The 21,986-nt window shown below is 39.6% G+C and overlaps 1 protein-coding gene across 6 annotated transcripts in view; it reads right to left on the bottom strand.

The window, feature by feature from the left end:
- Nucleotides 1–10,655: 10,655 nt before the first annotated feature.
- The window catches only part of gria2b (glutamate receptor, ionotropic, AMPA 2b), a 53,677-nt gene continuing 42,346 nt past the window's right edge, over nt 10,656–21,986 (bottom strand). The window contains exons 8-16 of one of the 6 annotated variants that reach the window (XM_034227606.1): nt 20,649–20,753; nt 20,367–20,474; nt 19,703–19,909; nt 19,249–19,616; nt 17,527–17,725; nt 16,943–17,190; nt 15,556–15,670; nt 13,218–13,466; nt 10,656–12,683 (exon numbers count right to left, since the gene is read on the bottom strand). In XM_034227606.1, coding sequence (XP_034083497.1) covers nt 13,221–13,466; nt 15,556–15,670; nt 16,943–17,190; nt 17,527–17,725; nt 19,249–19,616; nt 19,703–19,909; nt 20,367–20,474; nt 20,649–20,753 — 1,596 coding nt within the window. In that variant the 3' untranslated portion in view covers nt 10,656–12,683; nt 13,218–13,220. Of the gene's footprint in view, nt 12,684–13,217; nt 13,467–14,950; nt 15,066–15,555; nt 15,671–16,942; nt 17,191–17,526; nt 17,726–19,248; nt 19,617–19,702; nt 19,910–20,366; nt 20,475–20,648; nt 20,754–21,986 lie in introns of all 6 variants that reach the window. The other 5 variants (XM_034227604.1, XM_034227607.1, XM_034227605.1 and 2 more) reach the window with 5 other exon arrangements.

Raw genomic sequence — 21,986 nt, 5'->3', positions numbered from 1 at the left:
AAGAACTGGCAAAGTCTGAGGATGGGAACCAGGGTTTTAAGCAGGTGCAGGTGAGTAGTGGCACTCAGTGAGATGAAGTTGATGAAGGAGGTGAGTTGGCGGGAATCAGAATGTAGGTCAGCCACGCCCAGCCAGGAAGACAGACAAACAGACAAAACAAACACAGAAGGGGGAAAAGAAGGAGGAAGTACTGCAGATCCACACAGTTGCTCTCCAAACACATCCTAGATCTTAAGGTGTAAAAGTCCAAATGGTTTTCACAAAGATACAAGTACAGATAAACCCAATCCCTACCAATAATTCTTACTCTCACGCACACACGCACACACACACACACACACACACACACACACACACACACACACACACACACACATACACACAAACACACACACACACACACGTACACACACACACACACACACACACACACACACACACACACACACACACACACACACTTACAGTTGCTGATCAGCAGCAGTGAGCCTCTGCTCATGCATAGCTGAAAGGCAGTTTGCTCATGTGAATAGCTTTGCAATCTACATAGGCGACATAAATCAGGGCAGGACAGTGTGATGAAAGATTTAATCTGGAGGTCTTCGTGGACATGAAGGATCCGTCTTCACAGATGAGTTGTCCATTTCCCCCAACACCCCTGACAATGCCATCGGCTCACACTCCTTTGAAAACCAAATGAATCCAATTTCTAAACCCTTGATCTCTTGATAGCATTTACATTTATTTCTAACCTATACTTTTAAACATTGTTAGGTGAAACCTTGACATTAACAGTTTGGATTAAGTTTGATAAACAAATGTTCAAATTGCATAATCAGAAGAAATTCATGTTTTTGTATAAAAGTAGACTGGAAATAGCAAGGATCTGACTTTTACAGCTTCTTTGCACAGATGGCACCTGACTGTGACACACCCCAAACAGCTGCTGCATATTCTGTCATCAGATGAGCTGCAATGTTGTTTACCAATTCTTTATCAGAGTCATCATTATTTTGAATCTTCTTTCAAATATCATTAAATGTGCATTCATTCATGGTGGCATTCAACTGAATTAGGAACTGCTTTTGACTCGTGCAATTATTTGTATTAGAAGCTCATGCTTGCTGCTAACATTATAAATCATTTATTGATTCATATAAGGTCGTCTCCGGGGTTGTGTAAAATGGGAAGAAATGGTAGATCCACGGTGGTGCATAATCGTGATGTACATTTCTCTTAGAATTGTATCTGTTGTAAGGATCCATTTTCTTGAGAGCTCACAGCAGCATCTAACAATGGCCTCCCTCTGTACACAGTCATATATCCCACAATACTAGGAGACAGTACATTAGTTTATTGCTCAGCCAGCATTGGAAGCAAGTAAGCGTGAACAATGCAAAACATTGAAAGGGGACAGGGAAACATTCTCTGCCGATAATATGGAGGAAATTATAGAATTGTTTGTTCGTGAGGGCAGTTTTTTCTTTTCGTGTTGCTTGCTTGAACGTTAGAAATTACTCTCACTCTAGGAAAAATGAAGATGGATCTCTGGAAACACACTCAGATGTTTGATTGATTGCAGCACATATATTACTTAACCTGTCACACCGCTGAGGGAAGTCATGAATAAAGATAAATTGTGATCAAAGTGCAAATCTTAGCATTGCTTTATTTTGAATGTCACTGCTATTAAACACAGCTGCTGCATGTGCTGAGTTGCATCCGTGACATTTGCCGAAGAAATGCCACCTCAAAGCTGCTCACACACCTTTCGATGTGCTTGAAGCGATATGGAAAAAAAAACACAGAACAACAGCTTGCCATGGTCTGTTACCATGGAAATGTATTCAACATCGTTCAAGAGAAAAGCTCTCAGTTCATCTTGAATCCCCCTCCTCACTGTCAATCTATCCAGCACACACATGATTATATACCTTCTCCACAGATACATCACAACAGCTGTTTGTTTTATTTTCATGGTTCACTTAAAATGGAGGTATGCATGAAGGAGCAAACCCATCCCCCCCCCAACCTATTTGCGCGCCAACGTGCAACAGTACAGGGATGACATGCTGTACTGGAACATGAGAAACCCAGCAAACACAGTTGCCATGACAACCCAGCCAGAGGATAACTGTTTTACAGCGCACAACACCACCCACCCACCTTGGCTGCTTCAGAAATATGTTGCTCATCCTTGCTCTGCGTGGCAGTGCTGAGATGTAGGCACTCTAGGTTTCTAATCGCTCTGTGGTGATTAGATTACCTCCAGTAAGAGAGTAATCTCATCCCCCCCTCCCCAATTAGAGGTATGGACTAATGAGAGGAGTAAACACTTATGAACCATTCTATTCTACTAGCCATTTGGCTAATTCGAGTACTTTTACATGTTTTTAATATGCTGATTAATGTACACTGTTCATTGTTTTTTTTAAATAAAATAAATCAATTCAATATTAGGGGCTGTGCATAATACAAGCATACATTATTCAGAAATGTCACATCTGCATTAGAAATGTCGTTGCCTTTAAGATGTGTACCCCACGATAAGTCTATACCCTTCTTCACAAGACACGCAACATTTGGTTTCAAAGAAGTGAAGAGCCCCCCAAGTTACCTCCTCATGCTTCTTTTGGGGGGTCTAAAGGTGTCAGTAGTGTTACTTGCTTTTATAGTTCATATTATGCCTTTGCAACATTTTATAAATCTTTTATTCTTAATAAATTCTCCCTTTTTTGTTTTTTTGATTAAGTCAAAATGGTATAAATATTATGTACGGCATAAATGAAATTCAAATCGTTTTTTCCCCTAAATATTTAACTAGATAACATGGTCTTTACAACGTCATTTTTTATGTTACAACACTAATGAGTGTTGACATTTCTCCCAACCAGGGCCGCCCCTCCCTACAGGCCAATCACGCAGGCTGCATGGGGCCCCGCCTTGTGCAGGGGGCCCCGCCCAGAGGGCCTCAGCTGCTGTGCGCAGTCCTCCGCGAAGTTCTCCGCGCACCCCCCGCTGACACGCGAGAGTGAGAGGTGACAAGGGGAGCACGTCTGTAACCCGACATCGTTGCAATGAATCGATATCTGACCAATCACGGCTTTGATACGGCCACTAGTGCAGGTGAAGAGATGTCGGTGAAAAGACAGTTTCAGTCCGGAGCAAGCAAGAGGGGAAAAAAACAAAACATGAAGAAACTAGAGCATCACTCGAAGGTGGGTTATTATTGTATGAGTCAAATGTACAACTTGCGAATGTTGTATAAGTCAAATTGCCAATTGCCATATTAAAACATCAGCTGCAATTCATGACATGGAGAAGGCATAGCATATAGGCTAATGGAGATGTATTTACCATTTATTCAAGTATGTTATGCCTTTGATCTGCTAATGTACAGGAGGAAGAGTGATAAACTGTCTGTCCAGTTGGCTTACATAACAGTTAAAGTTTACAGCCTAAAAAACATGGAGCATTTTTCCCCTTTTATTCATTTTTATGTCAATTTGCACATTTCATGGTGATGCTAGTCAAGACAAAACATGCTTATGACATGCTCAAAACCTGATATTTCTTAAATCTGTATTCAAATGTAGTTCCCTCTGTCAGCAATGTATCAACAACTACACACACATTTCTATCAGTATTTATCTGTGTTGTGGTTGACATGATGATGACTGTTAGGAGAGAGGCTGAACTATATTATAATAAAATAATGTAGTATTTATATTATTGAATTGATTATGATTATTAGTAGAAGCAGTTTATTTGCATTAATTATATTTTAATCTTTTTGAGGCTAGTATTTGGCAGGAAATGCAGACGTAAATTCACCTGTAAACGCATAGTGAACGACATACATGGACATTTACCATTTACCTCACTGTATAAAAAAGTAACTGTTGATAATAATAATAAACAGGAATTATATTTGCAAAGTAGCCTGCTTTGTTTTCAAAAAAAATGTTTTCACTCCTGTCGGTTGGGGGGGGGGCCTCATCTCACAATGTTGCTTGGGGCCCCAAGTTGGCCAGGGGCGGCCCTGCTCCCAACAACAACATTTATTGGCTACCCGGAGCCATTTTGGGTTAATTGAATCCACATGCTAATCAATTATCATTTATCTCAACCAGTGTTATGTACTCATCTAAATAAATTCACAGCATATAACATCCCAGTTGTGAATTGTTTTTGAGTAATGCACCCGTAGAATGCAGCAGCAACAATACTCATGCTTGTTCCTGATTCAAAGACAACTGGGGGGTATACTACGAAGCAGGATTTTCACTTAGCCGGCTAAATTCAGGGAAAACTCCGGCTTTCCGGTCCTACGAAGCTGGTTCTCTTTTTAGCAGGCTAGATCTCCATGGTAACTTATGCTTAGCGGCTAACCTGGTCGGGACCAGGTTAGGTTGCAGGCTAAGAGCTCAACTCAGTGAAAGCACTGCCTGCTGACCAATCAGAGCTCAGTGTGCGGAGTTTAAAGCGATCAAGTCATATTACAGGAGAAAGGAAATACAGAAAAGCTGCCGTCGCAGGAAAGACGGCCGGCAAAAATCACCGACTGTGTGAAAGTGAACATTAATAGAATATCACCTCCCATCTTCAGAGCAATCTGACTATTATAACATTAGCGTTAAGAAAGCTTACTTAAATACAGTGGCGTTTTCTCCCGGAGGCCAAGGGAAGCCAGGCTTCCTCTGTTTTTTCGGATTGTAGTTATAATTTAAATAAATAAATAAAAACACTTTGTTTTGTTTCGATAATTCTCCTTTGCTGTGTGTTGCTGCCGGCCCGTCTCTCCCCCATTCTCATTGAGTATTTTACAAAGAGTGAAACAAACAGCGCCCCTCTAGATGTTATGGTGAAACAGTAGATTGCACTCACTGTTGCGAGAGGAGGCCAGCCGAATCTGGCTTCCTTTGGTGAAAAAAAATGGAGGGATTGACCAATCAGATGAGGCCCACGTGATGCCCCTGCCAACCTGTGATTGGTCAGGGCCATGCCAAGGGAAGCCAGCCGCCTCTAGCTTCCCTTCAGGGGCGGCTGGCGGCTGGCGATTTGATTGGACACTGCCATCCAATCAAATCACATCAACATCAGTTTTAATACTGTAACTGTCATCACCGCCGTTAGAAATTATCAAGCAAATGAAGCATTATGGAGGGTGGAGATTTGGCGTACTTAATCAAACATAACTTTACTAAACTTCCGCTACAGCAGCAACTAAAAATTAAATCAGATGACAGGCCAATGCCCGCACTCGAGCTGTGTGTACACAGAGGAAAAAGGGAGATAATCGGACGTTCAATGAGGACAATTATGTCCGCACGGAGTGGCTAACTGGAAGCGCTAAACTTCAGCGTCTATTTGGCTGGCCATGTCTTCTTTTTGACAAGGATTCGTGCTCCCTGAACAATCCTTGGGCAACTTCAGGATTCATCGACCTTGCCAACCTGTCACGGGCAATTGAGAGGCACGGTAAATCCAAAAATCACATAGATTGTGTGATTGTCTGCATACATTAATAAGTAAAATGCTTAAATTAATAAGAAGAGAGTTTCAGCTGGAGAGTGCGTGCGGACCTGTCGGTTAGATAACAGGCGTGTGCAAGTCCTGCATCTGTGTGATACAAATGTGTGTAAAATGATACCGGGCGCTGTAATCACTCATCTGGTTACGTTATTGACCGCCCCCCGACCCAAAAAATGGGCTTCCCCTACATTTTTCCCCACGCCACGCTACTGCTTAAATATCTGCCACAACATAAGTAACCGGATCAGAGTAACATTAAGTACAGTCCGCGGCATATCACTTCATAATGTATCATATATTTTCTTATCTGAGTCAGCTGAGCCCTATCTGGCCTTGCAACACTCACAGTGTCACATAGGCCTACTGTATGCAGAAGTATTATTTTAAACAACACATTAAGTTGACGAAACACTCGAGACAAATGTAATTAAAGTCAAATCGTGTTTTAGACGGGGCAGTGATATCATAAACCTGTTAATGTACGCATTCAAACACTTTTTCTTTTGCCAGCTGTATTCACCTTGCAGGTGCAACTATGTGCCTTTTATCCTGGATAAAGTGTTTAAGTCATGGATGTTTAAAGTTTAACTTCTTCATTTTTGACTAGTATTAAAGTTCACTTTTCATTCAGGAAGTATGACGCTGCGCTGTCAGTGCGCTTCTCCATGTTTGTGATTGGTCGAATGCCCCAGGTCATGTTATTTAATGCCATGACAATGAAAACAGTTCTTAATTTGAGATAAAAAGGAATAGTTCCACATCTCCAGGCTTTTTTTTATGAGATCAAATGAATTCTATTCATCCCTAAGAGACTGCAATTAATTAGGTTAAACAATTATGTGTGACCTATTTTATCAAAAGTGTTTCGCCAACGGAAACATTGTGCATTACATGGTGTAATCTTGCTCTGTTGTAGTAAACATCTCTTTGCTGAAGGGGTTTGAGAGGCACAAACTAATCCCTGTCCATGGCCATCTGAATCACTGTGATGTAAATTCATCTGATCCTGTGTTTGCATCGCTGTCTTACTAAAAGGACTGTACATTGCCATCCTCTGCCCTTTGTCTGGACTGACAGGAAACTGAGCTGCTGTTTTAGATGTCATGATTATTATTATTTTATTAGCAGATGTCTGGAAATACCTTGCAAAACATGTCATAATACTGTATGTTCCATAGGTCTCTTAAATGGGTAAATAAGTCAATAACAATTCTGACATAAATTGTCTCCTTGATTGCAGTCTGGTGACATTTAAGTTTGGCGTCACCTCCATTAACTTTAGCTGGCAGACTGACTAAGCTAGGCAAACTACAAATGTCACAAAACAAATTGAGCTGTGTAAAAGTAGAGATAAAATTGATCAATAAGAAACTAAATGTCACCAAATCTATTACTGATATTTGATTCTCTAATGTGAACGAGATAGAAACAAAATATTACATTGTTTGACTGAAGGTTTAACAGTAAGATGAAAGCAGTGTTTCAGTGCCTAATAAAAATATGACTACGGCAATAAGTTGATGGAAGTTTGTGACACTTGGTTGCATAAGGCTCTTGTATTTCAAATATGCACAACCATTTCTGTGTGAGCATTTCTTTATCATTGCTGCATTTTAATGAACGAAAGGTAAGGCCTTAGTTAATACATCTGAAGATGAAGCATTGCCCAGGGTGTACCATATGAGGCGACAGATTCAGGCCGTTTTCAGTGTCCCTTCTGTCATCGCTAGCTTCAGCCAATGGAGGATCCTCTCCAAACGTCCTATGACACCCGGCAATATGAAATGCTGGAGAGAGAGAGAGAGAGAGAGAGAGAGAGAGAGAGAGAGAGAGAGAGAGAGAGAGATTGCACCTCTCAGGCTGATTGCTCACATGGGTGAAAATTCATTTTGGTTAACCATCCCTTCTTGGCGTGATAGGCTGAACTAATGGCCCATAAGCACACTTGATTACACAACGGTGGTGAGACTGATTGGTGGAAATACGGAATAGCTTCTGGGGAATGTTACTTCAATAAGTAATTTCCACACATCAAAATCAAAGGTGGGTTGCTTTCTAAAGTCAGAATCGAAGGCCCCGGCCACACGAGGACGAAAACGGCTAAACGCATAGGATTAACGCAAACGCAATCGCAAAAAAGCTTCCGTCCACACGCAATATTCACCGGATAGTGTCTGTCCACACGAGACAGCTCCGTTTAGCTCCAACCGCTGGAGAAGCTGCAGTACATATGCAGGAGCCTGTACGTGTCGCTGTAACTTCCTCCACAAAAGCAGCGAAGAAGCATGGTTCTCATGGTTGCCCTTCTGTTTATTATCCGCGGTGGGGGCCGAGGGAACCGGGCAGAGTTTTTCGCCAGTCAACGTGTTTAAATCTTCCGACAAAATGATTAAAGTGCCGGTCAAAGGTCTTCATTGTTATTTATTGAGCTTTAAAACAAATAAATAACGAATCTATATAATATAATAATAAAATACACGGAGCCTCTATTTTTCCTCCCTCTCTTCGGACAGCGCCAGTGTCTGTTTCATGCAGCAGCTGATCCAGTAATGAGTGACCTGGCCGACAGTAAAAATAAACATATTTATAACTAGTTTAGGTAGTTTGAGAGGTGTCTCCGTCCTGTCAGATTAGACTTCACTCGCGTTTATGTCCATATCGAGAGAAAGATAAATAATCTGAATTCAGTGTGCAGTTTACTTTGACACGGGGGTGAGCAGCAGAGGTGGGGAGAGGCGGGGCTATTGCCTCATCATTATCAGAAAAATGATCGTATAGGACGCACACACGGAGCCGTTGGACCCCCCAGAGCGTTGCGTATGCCGTTCTATCCACCTTGGGGCCCGTTATCGTTTCCGCAGTCGTTTAGTGCCGTATTCGGTCGTCCTCGTGTGGCCGAACGGTCTATATGACACTAAACAGTAACGCAAACGACCGTTTTCGTCCTCGTGTGGCCGGGGCCTAAATACATGTTTCGTATTTTTTCAACCTAGTTACACACGTATTAATAATACTCTTATATCAAGGTATAAAAAGTTCAAAAGCAATAAATGGAAACCAACCTCAGGCTGCAGCTTCACAAGTGAAAGGTTTGCCATGTAGCCATGGGATAATCCTAACCTTTAATAAGTCATTGGTCTCAAATTAAAGGGTAAAACTACAAAAAGGGGGACTCATTAAGGTTATGAAAATCTTTTTATTGTGGGTGAAAGTCAAACAGCAAAAGGGTGCTGTTATATGAAAGAAACGTGTAAATTATTCCGCAGATATACAGGGAAATATATGTAAAACTGAAATAGGGAAATGTATTTATATTTGATTTCAACGAGCAATGCCTAAAAGTGCATGCATTATTCTGTTTCATAGGCAAAATAATATTTGTATCAGAATATCTCACTTTCAAATTGTGGATATCTAATTTAATAACTAAATCCTTCTGTCATTAAAGGAAAGAGGATGAAGGAGACGTAACATAAGATGGCTTAATTTGTGAACACCTTTAAGCTGTAGAGGGACAGTAACTCACACACTCCTATCTCCAAAATTCCAGGAATTGTAACTGCTTTTCTCATTTAATTTCATCCTATTAGATAGTTTCATATTCAATCTAATCATTCTGAGGAAATGTTGCTCTTTAAATAGCTTCAAGATCAATCTGTGGACATAGCTTTAATCTCGACAAATGCAGAGTTACAATATGTATGTATCTGTATCTCACATGTTGTAAAATATGATGACTGCTGGCAATGTGCACTTACAGTAAATACTGTTGCATATCATAACCCAAGCTGTAAACTGTCCATTAATCATACACGCATGCATGCATGCATGTGAGACAAAGAATAATAGTCTCCCCCCCCCAAGAGTAATCTTGTTAGGAAGGCCTTTCGTATCTTTATTCTTTGGTTGCCATCATGCCGAAGACTTTTTCAAACCAAAATAGAAATGATCACAGATATATATCAACAGTAGCAAACACACAAGGACTGCTGGAGGTGAGACATGAACTCTAAGAGTGGTCCAACTGGCTTTTCACGAAGAACAGATGTGTCAACTAACCATGAGCCATCTGATGCACCTTTACAGCAGATGGTGAGCCACCCCTCTCCTCTATGATACTGTTTGGACCAGTGTGTGTGGGTGGAGTGTAGGTGGAGTACGACGGGAGCAGAGTGGGATTTTTGCCTTGAGCAAAGAGCTTTTTTTTAAGGAAGTGTTCCCTGTCACTTCAAGGTACCACCATCCATCCCATGAGTTTTACACATCATGTACATTCTACAGTGTAATGCATGGAGGTAACAACACAGGTTTAGAGATCTGAGATGAGACTAAAATAGTGACAGTGAACTATTCATGTTCCCAAAGAGAAGTCCCTCTGGAATCATAGGACCGCATGGCTTCCTTTATATTTCACTGAAAAAACATGTTTCCTCCTGTGTGTGACAACACTAGCAGGTAATGCTGCTTTACCTGAAAAGCAGAAATGATACATTTGAAGATGTGACCGAAAATAGATTATATCTAAAAAGTCTCTGTTGATGTGTTTAATGTGTGTGTGTGTGTGTTTGTATGTGTGCGTGTGCATGTGTGTGTGTGTGTACTTTGCACATCTCAAGAACCGTTCATTTGATCTAATTTACTCAGCAGCTGTATTGCTGGGGACTCAAGGCTGTGTTATGTTAAACTGCACCTTTTCTGACCTGTTTCATTTTAATACACTTTCAATACACAAGCAAACTTTCCTCTGTGCAATGATGTAGGCGTTTTGGATCTTGTATTAAGCAGTTCACAGACCAGTAGTCACTAGACTACATCACTAAGTCTGTGTCCTGACCTGGTCAACAAGTTCAGGGGCATCACAAACTCCAGCACAGCTACACCCAGGCTCAACCTGAGCAGAAGACTAATCTCCCTCTGACGTGAACTCTGGTATTTTAGCATGTGCAGACCATTTACATGCAAACACTACATGAGAGGAAAACCCCCCAAAGCATAAAAAGGGCTCCTTTACTTTATTACATGTAATAAAGTAGTTTTAATTAAAAAAAAAAACTTGTTCAGCGATGCTTTCTTCAGGATAAGGGCTGCTCAAGCAAAAATAAATGACAAACACTTTGAGATAACAAGAGATCAGCCACTTTTATTTAGAAAGAGTCCCAAAAAATAAACAAGTCAGCACACATTCCATATACAAAATGTCAGTGAGAATAGCCTGAATATGCGATGGAATTTGATAAGCAACTACATGTTTATATTGTTTAAAAAACAACAGTAATAATATTAATACAGTTTAACTTGTGTGTTGCAGTTGAAGACTCGTCATAAGTCAATTTTAGAAAAAATAAAACAAAGTGTGTCTTATAATTAAAAGTGCTTGTCTGCATAAGTTTTCTAAATAACTTATGTTGGGACTAAATAGCTAAAAAAAAACATTAGTTTAATAAGTAACCAAATTTAGTATTTAAAGGAAGCAGAGTCGCTTTGATGAAAAGGGGCTATCATTTTTCATATTCAAACTTTTTGTATAAAATATATGTATATATGTATATATTGTATATATGTCTAACATTATATTTCCAATTTCAAACAATTAACCTCACAACTTCAACATTTAAATGAAAATGCATGTTTGGCAGTAATGAAATAAACGTATGTAATATTTTCTGCAACAACATGCAACTGGTGCTACTTTATTGTCAGATCAATGCAAAATACATGGAGAAACAAAGCGTAAAGGCTATTGTATTAGCACTGTCATTGCCACCAACTGTACATCTAGTTACAAAAAATTACAGAATGTATAATTTACATTCACTGAGATGACAGTGATTGATTATATTAGGACTATATTCATATCTACTGGCACTAGATTTTGGCACTGTCACTTATTTGGCATTTAAAACCACTGTGTAGATGTCGATGCCTCTTTTTGATGTCACTTTAAAATGTGATGCGATAATACTGTACTATTTTTTTGTTTTGCATTGATGGCATGTAAACAGTTCAATTTCCTTTTTCAAAGTAGAACAACCCTGGTTCTCGGCAGAAAAAATACAAACAACAAAAGCGCGGAAGCAAAACAAAAAGACAAAAGTATAAAGCAAAATTGCTGTACCAACTCTAACAAGTAAAACGTAGAAGGATTGATTCCAAATGTCAAGCATTGACATATATTTCATATCAACACCAAATGTTAAAGAATAAAATATACAGGAAAAGTTTAGAGTAAGAATTAATTACATGATTTCAACATCTCAGCCCCATATGCAATGTGTTTGGCTTTAAAAATATGGAACTATAAGCTGTTTAGTATTTTATTCCTTTTGAATACTCACACATTAAGATGTTATATCCAACCAGTATGTAAGCAAGTTTATTTAAAAGCTATTTTGTGAAAATACATAAAAATACTTTTTTTCAATAAACTTTTTTTTAGATTTTCTTAGAAAAAAAAGGACATTTTCACATCTTAATGCAGATGATATCAAGTGTGTTTGAAAATCCTGTTCGGCGGTGGGGGCTACAGAAACAGTGTGATTTTGATGAAATCTTCCTCTGACACACACCCGAGCTCTTCACACACACACACACGCACACGCACACACACACACAGTTGAGATGACTGAAACTCGGACTCCCAGAAGCAGCCGTTGCCGTCAATCAAGCCCTCGTCTCTGTTTCAGTCCAGTCCAGACAGTAAGATAGGAAAGCGTGGTGTCATCAGTTTAGAAAAAAAGAGCCTCCCTTTTATATTCCGAGATGTAATTCCACCCAGAGAGAAAGAGGGGTTTTATACGGTGAGAAATAGAGACAGAGAGCAACAATACAAGTCTTTGTGAGCCACAAAATGAAGCCTCCATCTTTTTCCTTTTTCACCAGACAGACAGAAAAAGCCGCAGAACAGAAGGAGGGAGGGCAGGACGGAAAAGAAAAAAAAACACTCTATTGAAACCATTGTAAGGCACTCAGAAGTTTCTCATTGATCAGGACAGATCTGTCAGGCTGACGTTTAGTCCCATGTCAGGTCTCGCGTACGGGACAGCGTGGACAGATTTAGGAAACTCTGGAGTCATCACCCGACCATTCTCCCCGTTACTCCCAGTGACGGAAAGTCTTGCTTTGTTCCTCATGGCGTCCCCAAAGGTCATCTAAATACACAAATGTCACATGTACGCGCACACACAATCCAGCACAAACATTAACACATTCACACCCACAAGGATCCATAAACAAACAAGGAGGCAACATGTTAGGTTAGGGTATCTCAACATATGTAAGCTTAAAAGATTATAAAATGTTGAAAACTTGACAATGTAGATGAGAACCAAATATGATCTCGATGGGTAACACAATGCAAGATTAAAATGATCATGTAAATGCTTATGCATGGTCATTACAAGCATTATTGTTGAAATGCGTTACTAGGACAGAGGTATTAACAAGCATGGCCATCAACAGTCATACATGAAAATGGTTCAAAATAGTAAGGAAACTTAAATGCACGAACACAGTTTTAGTCTTTAAAAAAGGTAATAGCTTTCTCTCTCTCTCTCATTAAATCATAAGTCACCAGTACATACGATCCTGTGGCCAACCTCTTCATTCACTAACACTGAAGGATGGAACGGATGGAGCCAAAAAAGCGTGCATTTGGGGAAATTTATGAAAACCTCGTTCCCTACCCCCTAAATTTTTACACTTTCGATCCCATATACGTTGTAACCTTCCTTATAAGTTGCAAAATTCTGGGAATTCTGCGAGGAAGGTGGGTTAATATTCTGTGCATTCTTTGCCACCTTCATTCGCTTGGCCTCGGCTCGGGACTTGTAACAGAACTCAATCAAGGCCACCAGCATGGCCAAGCCGAGTCCTCCGACCAGAATGTAGAACACCCCAGCCACGTTGCTCAGGCTGAGAGCGCTGGTCTTCTCCTGTGAAATGCATACGAGACAGAGGTTAGCGGAAGGGCAAAAGTGAAAGTTGAAAAATGTTTTTAAATGCACATGAATAAAACAATCACAACAAATACTATAAATGCACAAAAATGCACCACTACATCTAATAATGATAATACATTTGTTTGACAGCCAATAATATCTAAAAAGCACAGAAATTAACAAGACATAACACACAGGTGCTTTTTCATTTGGGGTCAATTTAAAGCAGTGTAGGTTGGTTAGTACTGTAATCATAATGAAATGCAGCAACAGTTTGTATGCAGTGCATATACAGTCTATGTGTTGTGGATCTACATCCGAAATTTGTACTGTACAAGGACCATTTACATGGGTTGCCCATAACAAAGGGCTAAGCTGTTACAAACGTGCTCAAAGACCTTTACTTATAGACAGAGACAAGGAGGAAGACAGCTTAGTAATAAACCAATTGGGGTCTGACACATACAGTACAGTGAGTTCTTTTAGCGCGTTAAACACCCATGTATTCATTTAAGGTGGATGCCAAATGGATACATAGGGCTCTACCTTTTCAAAGTGGTGCACAATATATGTGTGTTTGGAAAAGTGACAACAGAACAGCCATAGACAACACAGTTACAATTACACGGTTTAAAAATTGGGACTAGTGACAAGACAGAGGTGAGTATCAATTATCAAGGAAAAGAAACAAGTGCCAACTGAGGAAAGAGAATCACTCAGAACTAAGTACTTCATTTTTTCACACGGATCGTTTCATTAATAATTGATTTCATGAAGCTTAACATTGGGAAAAAAGGTAGGTGAAGGAGCGGTTTGCTAGTTGTTTGTTTTTATGGTGGGTTTTTTCATAATTTGTGATATATTTTAAGTGATAAGAGTGAGAGGTAACTGTGAAATCAGTGTGAACTCCATTAATAACACACTTAGATCAACACGAGGCCACGCAAACATAAATAAACAAAAACAAGACTCACACACGGTACTACACAGTGAAAGACAGTGGTACGAATACAACAGAGGACAGTTAACACCATTGGACACCCTTTATAGATGGTCCAGAGATTAGCCAATCACTGTCAGATTTCAGTATTCAGTATTGCTGTGAGCGTTTCCTTTGTGTAGCTGTGTCCAAATGTTTTAATTGATTAATATCTCATGAATGCTTTTTTGTAAGAAAAAAGCTTTCCATTTCATTTGTCTTTGAATATTGGGGAGCTGGAAAAAGAGGATTTAACGGGTCATTTTGATAAAAAGTGCACATTTCAAGAATGACATTGCATGCATTACTGTATTATAAAATAATATAAATGGTATTAATCATTAGTAAGTCTGCAGGCATTAGTAAATTACATCTTACCAAGGCATCTCATGCTTTGTTTGTGCATTTGCTTGAAATGATTTATCATTACTTTAAATGGGGTCATTCCCACTAATAATTATGAGTGTGCTTGAATCACATAGAACCTGCAGTGACTAACCTTACTTCCAGAGTCCTTGGCTCCACATTCACCCTTATCGTACCACCATTTGTTTTTCAGCTTGTCTAAGACTCCTTGCTCACTGAGTTTCAATACCGCAAGGTTTACTGGCGTTCTTCACGTGGAAAATAACATAAATAACATTATCAATGTTATTTTATGTTATTATTACATTAACACTGATTAAACTTTTTTTTCTGTCTTTGATTCTCTTTCTTACATTTCTTTCTCTTCTTTCCGTTGCAGTGGCGATAAACGTTGATGCGCCATTTGGCCTAAGCAAATACGAGTTTTGCAGAGCCAAATGTGCATTAACGTATCGCCTGAAGTAAGCAGCAAAGGCAACAGATATACCGTATATCCAAGTTCAGTGGGCCAATGGGAAGAGGCTGAGCTAATGAGTTCAAGGTAGATGTCTTGTACTTTCTTTGGAGACCTGATTGTCAGCACGTGCTGACGATTCACGGTGCTGAGGGTTGCTTTCTGTGGCGCTGAGTCAGCAGGTGACTGGCCTGCTGTCAGTGTGGATCGGGATCTGTGCTGGTTTGCTGCTTACTTTTGGGAGTTGCAATGAGTTACCCATCACTTTGCTCACTGGGGCTGACCTTGGAATCACCTCCCCCGCTGCCGCACTCTCCTTTGTCGTACCACCATTTGTTTTTCAATTTGTCCAACAGGCCTTGCTCATTCAGTTTTAGTACTGCGAGGTTAACCGCATTTCTTGAAACGATAAAACATACTTGTAAGACAGGGTGAGCCACTTATCAATCGTCTGTCTATCACTCCCTCATTTTAGAGATAAATTAGTAGATTTATGTATATTATCCCCCCTCCCCTCTCATAGTATTTGGGTAGTTCTATCACAAAATAGCTATCCTATAATCAAGATCACGTGTAACATGAATGTTTGTCAAAGGTGGCAGAGCATAGCTGTAACACAACAGAGAGGACAGAGTGCTAAGACTAGGGGGACTAGTGGCTACAGCAACGTACTCACATCCACAACATACATATAACAGTGTCTGGCAAGTGACTCCACTAAAAGAGAGACAGCAAAACAGCAGTAATGGGGGAAACATGGTTAGACCTCACGGAAATATGTCAGAAACATGCAACATTTCCCAAATAAATTACCATCTAACCCAACTACCCATTAAATAATAGTTTGGTGAGGGAGTTTTTGGTGCAGCTGATCCAATTGAGGGGCACACTGAGAACAAAGCTATAATAGATATCTAAATGGCTTCAATAATCAGAATTCAACAATGCATACATAATACATATTGAAACCCAAGCAGTGCCACAAATAAAAGGCGGTATATATTTTGAGTTTCGTCCAATTGTTTTCCACAAAGGAAAAAGTCATTATGTCATTAAATAAAATGAGTGTACTGCAAGGGTTTAGCAAATCACAGTAAGAAAATAGACATTTATCTATACATTCCTAAAATATCTTATCATATATACAAACTATGCAACAATTCAACATTATTCAAATGAGAGAAAGAGCAGAACAGTAAGGCAAATTGTTAAGCATATAGAAACATATAAAAAGACAAGCTAGGACAGTACTAGACATAAAGACTATAGGAGAGCAATCTAAATTTAGATGATGGGAGCATTATAAAAGGTTCAAATCCGGATTAATAAGAGTATATAGGAGTAATAAAATATGATAAATCTCAAAAACCCAGCTGAAAACCAGCCTGGATTAGAGGAATGAGTCTCAATATACTCTGTAATTTGTTAATAGTAATAATTTGGGAAAATATTGCAGCAAATTTGTCAATAATCAAATATCAAAAAAAATGACTAAACATTTTTTTGCAATTTATCGACTTACAATAAATTGCAATGGGTTTTAAAGAATTTGAAGGGGAATTGGCTTTACCTCATCTCCTTATACAAACCAGAGACAAATAAGCAAAGCTACATCAGGGTAGGTGGGATACTATAACAACATTGGACACATTGTTATACTATTCCACCCACCTTAATGAGGATCCTTTCGGCGTAGCGATCCCGTATCCTTTGGAGTCGAGGTTTCCTCCAACCTTCATGGTGTCGCAGGGTTTCCGCTGCTCGATGTACTCGTTCATGGTGGACTCCAGCAGGTAGGCGTACTTCCCCTTAGACTTGCGGACTCTCACAACGCCCTCGGCTGTGGTTTTCACAAACACAGAGGGCTCCGCACTGCGCATGTATGTCCACATTTTGTCAAAGAGGGCAATTTTTGAGCGCTGTTTTGAAAAAAAGAAAAAGGAAAAGACACCTTTTCTTAATAAAGTCAAGTTATATCAGCTTTTAGACACATTAGGATTTGCTCCAAACTAAATTGAATGGTATGCTGATGTTACTTTAGGTTGAGTAAGGCATCAATTGACTATATATTTTGGGGTAAAACCTTACTGCGTACAGGAAATTCATGATACCCCTAAGATTTCATTTCCAGCACAAGGAAGTATTTTCAGCGAAAAACAAGGTTCAGCAAGAAGTAAAGTATGCTGTGTTAAAGTTTTAAGTCTTAAACCTAAAGCCTTGTTTCTACAGTAATAGAATAAGAGAGTATCTCTTACCCTAAAAAACTCTTTGGTAGAGCCAGAGTCCAGAGTCCCATAGGCTATCTCACTCTGTTTGGCAAGATCCTCTGCACTTTCAATGGGCGAGACCATCCTCTCGACAGTCAGGAAAGCAGCCAGGTTGGCGGTATAGGAGGAGATGATGATTAAAGTGAAGAACCACCAAACGCCCCCAACAATGCGCCCAGACAGAGATCTATTGGAAAAACAAATCAATATATTTTGATTTGTGTTTGTTATGATTCCATAGTACATTACATGTAACGGTATTTCAAATATTATTCAGTATCAACGAAAGATTCTGCAACTGTAGTGAGTGGATGGACGAGATTTCATTAAAGTTTTATTTTTGTTAACAGGATTTCTTAATGGATTTTGATAAGAAATTCAAGTGATAGCCTTTGAATTACTAGGTAGAAACGTCTTGCTTCAGTTGGAGAAATAACCTTGCATTATATAATAATAAACAACACAGTCTCCTGATCGGGAGGCATGTTGACACTCCTCACATCACCGGGATGAGATGTAGATGACATGTTGAATCATCTCCGGGGAAAACAAGACTCTTACATTACTTACAAGTGCCTGCTCTCACAAGATATTAAATCTTTATACGCAAAAGTGTATCTGACACTAAATTAATGAAGAAGAACCATTTACTTAACTCCATTATTTAGCACTGCAGGACATACATAACTTGTATCTTGAACGTACAAAATGAAAGCATGAGCAATCACAGAGTCACCTTTTAGGCATGTTTGAATAAAGTATAGGACAGCAGGAATGCCTCTGGCAAGCATACATTGAGATATGAACAGTCCTTCTTGTGGACCTCGAGGTTAACCTCACTACCGAAAAACTAGATGTTTTATTGTAGTTTGGAAGATTCCTGGCAGGAAAAATTCTTAGCTAAACTAGATCGTTTGTTTGATTTCAAGTGGCAAAGTAACCCTGAGAAGCAACATGTTAGGGGTAGGCTGAAAGCAAAACAAAAAACGACTTATTTCTGCGGCTAGCTCATGGAAAAGTTTGGCTTATTTGATGCCAATCCAGTAGCACTATAATTGGTCTTATTGAAAGCTATCTTCATGGTTTATTCTACTGTTATATTGTCAGTTGCTTTGGACCAAAGGTAAATTAAGTGTAATGTAATGAAAATGTGTAGAAAGGCATTCCGAAGTTAATCATCCTTCTTTTGCTTTGATTCTAGTCCATCAATTGACCAGGTGCATGTTGCGAAAAATTATTGTTACAGTGGATGAAGGAGGAGGAGGAGGAGGAGGAGGAGGAGGAGGAGGAGGGGTGTCTAAAGTCAAAGATCAATCTTGATTGGGCCAAATTTGACCCAGAGTGACCCAAAACAATTCTGCTGGGTCTCCCCAGACCCGAACACCAAATTATACACTTTTTTTTAAGTGACCTTCAGACTTGGCTAAAATGGTCAAAATCAGTTTTGTAGTGTCTATATAGCTGTTGTGGAGGACATCATGAAGCCTTGTTCCGATAAAAAAAACTAGAGCGTAGTTATTATATAATTCTAACTTGAAACGGGTCACGGGAGACCCGAACACAACATAAGGGTTAAGTCACATTTGCAAAATCACAGCTGTCAACAACCTCTGTAAGAAATGCAATAAAGCACACTTACATTCAAGTGACAAGTTATTTGTGGTTGATTAAACTGAGAAAACACTGCAGCTGTTGTATTGTCTGACCTACCTAGGTGAGATGTCACAGCCTTGGCGCATGAAGGCTCCAAGGGAGAACCACAGGCTGTTGAATATGCCAAACTCATTCGTCGACTCATTGGTCTGGATCTGCCCGTCCTCATACTCCTCAGTGTGCCACTCGTACGGGCTGAAGCGGCTGACAAGGAACAGCACCACGCTTACGCCTATGTAGGCAAACACGATACACATCCAGATCTCGTAGGCCAGCGGGTCCAGGAAAGAAAAGACACCAGGTTTGGATTTCTGAGGCTTTTTTATCATGATGGAGATTCCCAGAGACATGAAGGGTTTGGAGAAGTCAATCACTTCCTCTCGTACCAAAGTGATGGTCAGAGGAGCCACTGCAATGTCAGCTTTCTATAAAACCAAAACGGAATATTTAGAATAGGTGCAATGTGGTGTTGATCAATGACTCATGTTACCTTTTGTTAAAGACCACTCACCCCGTACACCAGCTCTCCAACCATCCCGTTCCAGATTTTGGTCTCCGCATCTCTGGCTCCGTATTTCCCATCACTCACTATTTTCAGTTGATATTTGAAGCCGCAGTGCTTCGCTATCTCCGCAGCCAGATCTACACAGTAACCCTCGTAGCGCTCATTGTCAGTAAACTGTTCAGAGTTCTTTTTCAGCATTACATATGGAGCTTCCTGAAGGACAAAGACGAAAACAGAAAACACTGCTCAGCACAAATAACAATGGTAAAAGCAGCTTTAAAAACAAATGATTCACTTCAGGCTGACAGTTCATTGTGACTAGAAGAAAGCGAGGGTCTAAAACAAAGCATAGTTGTAAATAAGTGGCCTGGTGGTAAACTGGTTGTCAATCTGATAACATAATTTATACAGAAATGATGTGCTACAACAAAACAGAAGAAACCTCTCCATAATGGAAAATGTGAGATTGAAAATACCTAAATCATGTTGGCTAGGCAAATTCACTCTCAATGAATGTAAACAACGTTTAAATGTATCTTTTGTTTTGTCCAAGGCATTGAAAAATGTGCGACAGTAAGAGCTGTATCCCAAGCTACTCGACACCAGAAAGGGAGACCCTGAAAGACAATGAAAGCCGTTTATACAAGCAATCATATATTTTAATATTTACCAAGATTGTGGTGACAATCACTGTTTTGTTTTCCATTCCTGTCGATTCATTTGCAAAGACATCAGATTTGGTGACGGCCATTTTGTCAACTTCATTCCAGTAGCCAATCTGTTGGGAAGAAAACCAAAAATATCATGAAACATGTGTATGTAATTGAGTACTACTGTAAAAGTGCTATTTTACATAATCTGATCCTCAAATTGAAACCATCCATATGATAAAGAAATATCCAATAACATTTGTAAATCCCTTCATTTCTAGAGGAGTGGAATGGACGCTTACCTTTACAGGGCCGTTAGTCTTTAACTCCATTATGTTCACTGAGTAGTTGACTCTCTTGCCATGTTGATCAAACTGGATGTTTCCTGTCAGGCCTTCCACACGCACCTTAGAGACATGAAATCAAACTGTTAGAAAAATGCATCTGCAGAGTGACATTATGACTGCTCTGTCACATGCAAACAGCTTTTTGATGTATGTTGTATTATTCATCATACTGCATTCAAAGAAATGCTAATGCTAAAAAGACGTAGCTAATCTGGAGGAAGACATTACAGCTTGGAAGAAGTCTCTTATTATCCATGAGGAACAGTTGAGAGTGGTGTCCTGCCTGGTATTCTCCTCCTTTTTTACAGTACTAAGTAAGTGCTGTGATCCTACATTGATTGAAATGAGGTTTCATGCTGCACTTCAAAGCGAGGAAAAGACATGAGGACACTCTTTAGATTTGAGAGGAGACGGCAGCCTGTGATGAGAAACTTGGAAATTAATTTCCATCTCTTCTTCTTTGTGGTAGCCAACTTAAATAACAAAAGTGCCACGGCTAAAAGGACCAGAAGGAGGCTTAATGGCATCCTGTGGAGTTATCCTGCAAACATTATTATGTGTTGCTTCGAAACAAAACACAGTGTTTGTATTTTCGGGTGAAAAACAACATGTTGAATGCATTTTTCTTTTTATAAAACGTGTGCATAAAACATAAGCTCATCATCTGACATGTTCGATCACAACCTACTAGCTCCCTGTCTTGTCCCGATGGGCTGGTTTAAAGCAACTATTCCCCATCTTGAATATGCATATCCAGACTTCCTGTGTACAAGACGAGGGCATCAAAGTGCTTATCAATTCTGGAAAAGCTTATGTCGACATTCCTTACCAATGCTCAAACGGTCACAAACATCTCAGCATGGATGATAAACCCAACCTCTTGTTGTAACATCATAAGCATTTCTCTTCATAAAATGTGTTTCACGTACTTTTTCTTTATTTGTATCTGCTCAGATGTACGTTTTACCCATGATGTTGTTTCAGAATAGGTATGCGTTGTCTGAATATGATTACCTTAAGTCAAGATTCTCTGTTAATATCGATTGTTCTTATCTTTTGTTCTTAACAATTTGATTAGTATTCCAACTACAGAACCTGTAGCTATAGAAAAAATAGTGTTTGCTGTAAGGCTCCATTTCTCAGTGATGCTAATCTGTCTTGATTCAAAGCTCAGCTCTGTTTCTCTTCTGAAGAACAGCTGTCCATATAGCTGCATGTTCCCACATGGTCAAAACAGTGTGGACATTTGCTGCATTTCTCAAGAGAGATCTTCCCCATATCAAAGGATGAGTA

Source organism: Gymnodraco acuticeps, unplaced genomic scaffold, assembly GCF_902827175.1.
Source record: "Gymnodraco acuticeps unplaced genomic scaffold, fGymAcu1.1, whole genome shotgun sequence".
Classification (NCBI taxonomy): domain Eukaryota; kingdom Metazoa; phylum Chordata; class Actinopteri; order Perciformes; family Bathydraconidae; genus Gymnodraco; species Gymnodraco acuticeps.
This window is presented reverse-complemented; position numbering and strand designations above follow the sequence as displayed.